We start from the raw sequence: 7,350 nt of genomic DNA, 5'->3' as shown, positions 1-7,350 counted from the left end.
TTTGCACACATGGCAACAGGGATTTTAGACTTGGACTTAGACTTCCTTTTTATTGTCATTCAAATTTGAACTTTACAGTACAGATAAGAACGAAATTTCGTTGCATAAGCTCATGGTAGTGCAGGATAAAAAAGCAATAAGGTGCATATATAAATAAATAGATTACTGTACAGATAAATATATTGCACTTTTTCATATGCATCCACGTTTATGGATGTATGTTATATTGTCTTTTTATTCCAGCCAGTTAATTCATTTTGGGGGGAATTGAGGGGATTATTATGATGCGTTCAAGAGTCTTACGGCCTGAGGGAAGAAGCTGTTACAGCTTCGGAGGCTGCGGAACCTCTTTTTAGAGTCTAGCAGTGAAAACAGTCCTTGGTGGGGGTGGGAGGAGTCTTTGCAGATTTTCTGAGCCCTGGTCAGGCAGCGGCTTTTTGCGATCTCCTGGATAGGAGGAAGAGGAGTCCTGATCATCTTTTCCGCCGTCCTCACCACTCTCTAGAGAGACTTCCAGTCTGAGGCATTGCAGGCTCCATTTTGGCCCACTCCTCCACACAAATCTTCTCTAGATCTGTCAGGTTTCGGGGCTGTCGCTGAGCAACACAAAGTTTCAGCTCCCTCCAAAGATTTTCTATTAGATTTAGATCTGGAGACTGGCTAGGCCACTCCAGAACCTTGATATGATTGGTATGGAGTCACTACTTGGTTATTCTGGCTGTCATTGTCATGTTGGAAGACCCAGCCACGACCCATCTTCAATGCTCTGACTGAGGGAAGGAGGTTTTTGGCCAAAATCTCTCAATACATGACCACTGCTCTACTAACAGCCACGAGGGTGGATATTTGCAATGATATATATTTTATGGGAATTTAGTTTACATTTCAATTAATCTATACAATAATTCATTAACCAGTCCATTGCCACAGAACGTGGATCATATGGAATCCTAAGAAAAACTGAATATGAGCAAAGGCAACAACAGTTCAAGTTACAAGTTGCACCCGTTTGACCGGTTCAAACAACATTGGAGCGATGCATACTATAGACATTACTAATACACGCTGGTATTTCTACAATAGACTAGTTCAACAGCTCAAGTCCAAAAGAAAAACGCTGCACTTTTTTTTTTTTTGTCATTCTTTTATTGGTAAAGAAACGGACAAATCCCTTTTTCACACATCTGGAATTAGACTGCCAAGTGCTTTCACAGGCATTCCATAATTAAACATTTTAAAAAGCTAAATATATCTACCACAGTGCTGATATTACCCAAAATGTAGACGTCAACACTGTTTTAATTAATGCTGAATATAGTCGTGGACTTTTGTGCAGTGTAATGTCATGTAACGCTGTCAAATATACATTACATTGACCAATCGCCTTCCCAGGGCCAGCCCAAGACTATTGGCATTTTATTTGCTGCAACACTGGCACACAAGGCAAATGTTTTGTGTTCAAAACCAGCCTGCACAATCCAACAAGTCATTATATTACACACACACACACACACAAGCAGAAGTGTTCATTCAGAAAAATGTCTTGAAACATGGCACTTTTTATCACGTGTAGGAGCGAGCAAGCCTGACCCATAATAATGAATAACCCAGACACGTGTCTGAGAAAATGTGTCAGTGTGTGATTTGAAAGGAAATAAAAGAAGCAGAAGGGATTGAAAAGGCCCCAAAAAGTTGTAGTCAACACAAACATACGTGCTGCTGTTATGTACTTTAAGGTCCCAATCTTTGACCGTAGAAAATGTGTTTTAACTGGACAAACTGCGCTTTTCTGCCTATCATTCACAATCCTTACATGACACAAGAACAGATTTTTCTTTTTTTATGCATTCTAACTGGTAAATAAAAGTCAGCTTACAATGGAGTCGCCTATAAAGCGCTCTAAAAAAATCCAAAAACCTCCAACTTTTGTATACACACCTCAAGTATATATGTAATGTAGTGACATTTATAATAACATGTAATAGATACCTATCTTCTCACAGAGGGATCACAACTTTCACTATTTCCTTCAACAACACGACCAATCACGGCGTACTTCATGAGAGACAAACATAATAAATAATCACTTACTGCACAAAGTCTGCTCTGACTGGAATGCCGACTGATGGGATGTTTCTATCTTCCCGTTTAGATGAAGAATTAATCATTATCCTTGTGAAGGGTTAAAAAAATAAGCTGGTCATTTTGTGTCTTTCTCGCCATCTTCGGGTCTAAATTGAATGTCAAAGTTGACCAACTTCTCGGTTTATGTCCACAACCTTCTACTATCCAGGTGAGATGCATGTTTCATAATCTAGACTTAACTTTCCCCAACTGACAGGCGATCATGATGCAGCAGGTCAGTATGTCAAAAATGTAGCTGCACAAGCTAGTTAGCTCTCTGTGATCAATCACCGCGCGGCTGAAAATAGTTTGTCCTTTTGAGATAAAGAAAAGGAACTTTTCTATCTGTAGGAAGTGCTAACACGCAAACCCCCCGGAAGAAAATGTCGAAAATGAACACCACATTTCCTGCAAATGAGTGTATTTATACACTATATTTTACCTTTAGATTCATTCTCATCTACCAACCTCTTTTGGCTGTCTTAGTGATACTTCATGTCCTCAAATGCGTTCAACACATTTTATTTACATCCTATTTTTATTGATGAAAAAAACACGGAAGTGATATTTTGACGTGCAAATGAATGTTTAAAAATGCGGATTTCTGCGTTTACGCAAACATTTCACATGCCTGATAATAACAATATTGCTTATATTTGGTTAATATTCAGGTCATGAGATGTAAATGGAGTATATTTAGCGCTTTTTGGGTGCATTTATAGTGATTTAGAGGCAAAATTGATTACTCCCATTAGCACCAATGCTAGGGACCTAGAATGAGAAAATTATTAAAAATGTGAATATAAAAAAATAAATAAAAAACATGTGTGTTCCTGTCTCTCATAAGGACTATGAACAATAGGCAAAATTTTTTTAAAGAGCAGTCCCTCTTTAACTATTTACAACGGTCACCAGAAATCCATAAGGGGAACTGCACTTATTTATACAATTTTGCCTATTGTTCACAATCTTTGAGAAACAAGAAGACAAAAGGTTTGGTTTTTTTTTGCATTCTAACTTGTAACAATAGGCTCTTTCTAGGTGACTAGAAATGCAGTTCATGGGAACAATCCATTCTGCCTCTAAATCACTTTAAAAATGCATCTAAAAACCACCAACAATACTTCATTTACGTTCCGTAACTTGTATAATAACCAAGCTGTAGCCACATTGTTATTGTAAGAGCGAACACTGAGGAACTGTTTTTCTAGCGTAGTAACACGTCGTCTTACGACGGCATGCTACTATATCAGCCATAAGCTGAACGGCTTTTGAGATTGTAATGCACAGCACAATGCGATAGGACACTGATCTGTACTGACTGAAAAACATGAACAATCATATTACAGTATCTGTAAAGTATTAGTCCACATTTCAAGTTTTGTTTGTACACAGCTAGCTCGACAGTACTGTAGTTGTACTAACACGCATGACGTGCTGCGTGTATCATAATCAATATTATAGTGACTCACAAGATGGACAGATATCCTCTTGGTCAAGCTAACCGAGAACGTTTTTTTCAGGTTTATTTTGGGTAAACACTCCATTTATGTCAAAGTAGCTCGGCTCCAAATTCCACATTTACACCGTCAAGTTACGCTAACCTCACCAGCAGTTCATCCTCCGTATATTCAGCTTCAAAAAGATAAGGTTGTAAATAGAGATGTCCGATAATGGCTTTTTTGCCGATATCCAATAATCCGATATTGTCCAACTCTTAATTACCGATTCCGATATCAACCGATACGTTATATACAGCCGTGGAATTAACACGTTATTATGCCTAATTTTGTTGTGATGCCCCGCTGGATGCATTAAACAATGTAACAAGGTTTTCCAAAATAAATCAACTCAAGTTATGGAAAAAAAAATGCCAAAATGTCACTGCCATATTTATTATTGAAGTCACAAAGTGCTTTTTTTTTTTTTTAACATGCCTCAAAACAGCAGCTTGGAATTTGGGACATGCTCTCCCTGAGAGAGCATGAGGAGGTTGAGTTGGGCGGGGTTGGGGGCGGGGTTGAGGTGGGGGGTGTATATTGTAGCGTCCCGGAAGAGTTAGTGCTGCAAGGGGTTCTGGGTATTTGTTCTGTAGTGTTTATGTTGTGTTACGGTGCGGATGTTCTCCCGAAATGTGTTTGTCATTCCTGTTTGGTGTAGGTTCACAGTGTGGTGCATATTTGTAACAGTGTTAAAGTTGTTTATACGGTCACCCTCAGTGTGACCTGTATGGCTGTTGACCAAGTATGCTTTGCATTCACTTGTGTGTGTGAAAAGCCGTAGATATTGTGTGACTGGGCTGGCACGCAAAGGCAGTGCCTTTAATGTTTATTGGCGCTCTGTACTTCTCCCTACGTCCGTGTACACAGCGGCGTTTTAAAAAGTCATACGTTTTATTTTTTGAAACAGATACCGATAATTTTTAAACCGATACCGATAATTTCCGATATTACATTTTAAAGCATTTATCGGCCGATAATATTGGCAGTCTGATATTATCGGACATCCCTAGTTGTAAATCCTCATTTGTCTAAAAAAAATAGTCATCTTCTACGTCTGTTACCAAGTCTGTCATGATTAGAACACACTCGCGTTTGTTTCCAGAAGTAGGAACATATATTTGTTGCTGGAAGTGTGTTGCTATGGGAACGGAAATAAATGCGCTAAGGAAATAAGTTTCGCTAATGCATAAAATTATCAAAATACAGTAAATATTGAACATATTACCTACATATCGTTATGAACGTGTCTGTTACTACATTATATATAGACTTGTAGTGTGTATATAAAACGTTGAATGAGGGTTTTGAAGTTGTCTTTTAGAGGGCTTTGAAGGCTACAATGGGGACTTCCATTAGCTGCATCTTGCAAGCGTCTTTTATCGTCTTCAGAATCCTAAAAAGAAAGAAAGACGTGTGTTCTTGTCTCTCATAATGATTGTGAACGACAGGCAAAATTTTAAAAAAAAGTGCACTTCCCCTTTAACATGTTACGTGTTAGCATCTGACGTAAAAACAACTGTTGCATCATGAAGAAGGCTGCAGCAAAGAACATGAAGTTACATACGTTTGAGGTTCCCATCAAGTTCAACGTGTACAGATTACCGAAATACTCAAGTGTTGTACAATCGGGAAAAGCAGATCAGAGCGGAGGTGTGTCCTGGGGTCGACGCATTTTTGTGTAGCTTCTTCTTATTGTTCCTCACTGCACCAAAATATAGAAAGTGAAGACTCTACATCAGTGGTTCTTAACCTGAGTTCGATCGAACCCTAGGGGTTCGGTGAGCCGGCCTCAGGGGTTCGGCAAAGCCTCCGCCGTGGAGGTCAAGACATGCCCGACTTATCGTGTAAATAAAAACTTCTCCCTGTCACCGTATTATGGATACCCCCAAACAATGTTCCCTCTAATTTTCCATATGTGTGAGCAAACGCAAAAACTCCTCGAGCATTCAGTGGAGCACATGTGAGCGACGTCAGACCTGCAGCACACCTGCAGCACACCTGTCCCAAACCTGACTAAATAACAAGTTCAATGTTTTATTATTGTAATCAAATGACGGCAGTCATTTCCATGAGATTATTTTCTAATATAAATGTTTTGGCCCACTTACAATGACTATAACATATTGTTTTTCATGAGCTGTGTACTAGTATTATATGTCTGGGCGGGGGGTCCTACTTTGGATATAATGTGTACCCCTTTCAGATATCGCATTTAGTTCCCACTAAATCATTCATGTGTTGCACAATGAGATGTAAACATGGGATCATGTGTACATTCCTGTAACTTTCTGTTTGTGAAATATACCTTTATTAGTATTTCTTTAATATAATAACATCATTTTATGATTACGGTTCGGGTTGGGTGTATGCGCATATGAAACTGGTGGGGTTGGGTGCCTCCAACAAGGTTAAGAACCACTGCTCTACATTGTTACAAAGTGCAAGCAAAGTGCCGGCGACCACAAACAGAGTTAGCGTCTACAAAGACTTGTCAGTTTGTCACCACAAAAAGCCGATTACTTTCAATCATATCGTGCTTACGAGCTAAATATCGATGCAAGACACAATATAAAAACTCTGTATATTATAAAAAGGCCTGTGTACTGTGGGTTTACACCCACCTTTTCCAAACAAAAGGAATCCATAATGACAAATTACTGATTGCACACACACTGCATTGAAACAGTTATTAAAAGAGCTATCAAAAATAAAGATTACAACTTCTCATCCACAAGTCTGCATATTGTACGGTACGTGTAGGTTTTCTTCTTTCACTTCCGCCAACTTTTTTTTTATGTATTTTTTTTTTTTCAATCGCATGCTTGTGTGTGTGATTAAAAGGACGGAGAAATGAGGTTAAGCAAAGGTCAGGTGACACGGGTCACCAGTGGGATAAGTCACCCGACATCATCAGCAGCACGTCCTGCGAGACTCCGATGCTTGCCGCCCCAGTTTGAAAGCTTTCCCCGACGTTCCCCCCGCCGCGTCCGCAACTGGGATGCGTTTACCTGCGAGGAGAAACACAATAAAGCACACACTCAGAAGTAGTGACAGGTGTTTGGATGGCATACTTCTTTTCACGTTAATATGCAATACCGGTGAAAAGTTTGGAGACACTCAACACAAAGTTGGAACAAATGGTGTCGAACCCAAAACAGCCATACCCATTTCCCACTTGGTGCACATTTCAAGTAAGGCACAGGAAGGCACCCTCACAAAAGGGGAATACATTTCGGACCATACAGTGCATCCAGAAAGTATTAACGGCACTTCACTTTTCAACATTTTGTTTTGTTTTGGGAGTGTGGCCTGCGGGTGTGCAGCGGAACGGGGTGTGACAGGACCGGCCTCGAAGGTAGGGCTTGTTATCTAATCACCTGTCGCTCTGTATTAAAGTTAAAAAGTACCAATGATTGTCACACACAAACGAGGTGTGGCGAAATTATTCCCTGCATTTGACCCATCACCCTTGATCACCCCCTGGGAGGTGAGGGGAGCAGTGAGCAGCAGCGGTGGCCGCGCCCGGGAATCATTTTTGGTGATTTAACCCCCAATTCCAACCCATAAGCAGCAGCCGGGAGGAGAGCGGTGGTTGGAGCTGGAGTAAGAGCGAGAGCGAGCCTGACACACCCACAAAAGACAATTACTGGAAAGCAACCCACAGACTTTATTGCAAAATAAAACTGTATTGTGAACCTGAACCGGGCTATCATGTCGGTGCTTG

At 40.1% G+C, this 7,350-nt stretch overlaps 1 protein-coding gene across 1 annotated transcript in view; it reads right to left on the bottom strand.

Moving 5' to 3' along the window:
- Positions 1 to 1,141: 1,141 nt before the first annotated feature.
- rab22a (RAB22A, member RAS oncogene family) overlaps positions 1,142 to 7,350 on the bottom strand; it is a 28,009-nt gene continuing 21,800 nt past the window's right edge. Inside the window, exon 7 of the mRNA XM_062037974.1 lies at positions 1,142 to 6,634. Within this exon, the coding sequence (XP_061893958.1) occupies positions 6,537 to 6,634 (98 nt within the window). The 3' untranslated portion in view covers positions 1,142 to 6,536. The remainder of the gene's footprint in view (positions 6,635 to 7,350) is intronic.

Source organism: Entelurus aequoreus, linkage group LG26, assembly GCF_033978785.1.
Source record: "Entelurus aequoreus isolate RoL-2023_Sb linkage group LG26, RoL_Eaeq_v1.1, whole genome shotgun sequence".
NCBI classification, from domain to species: domain Eukaryota; kingdom Metazoa; phylum Chordata; class Actinopteri; order Syngnathiformes; family Syngnathidae; genus Entelurus; species Entelurus aequoreus.
The sequence above is the reverse complement of the archived record's forward strand: the minus strand, read 5'-3'. Positions and strand labels throughout refer to the sequence as shown.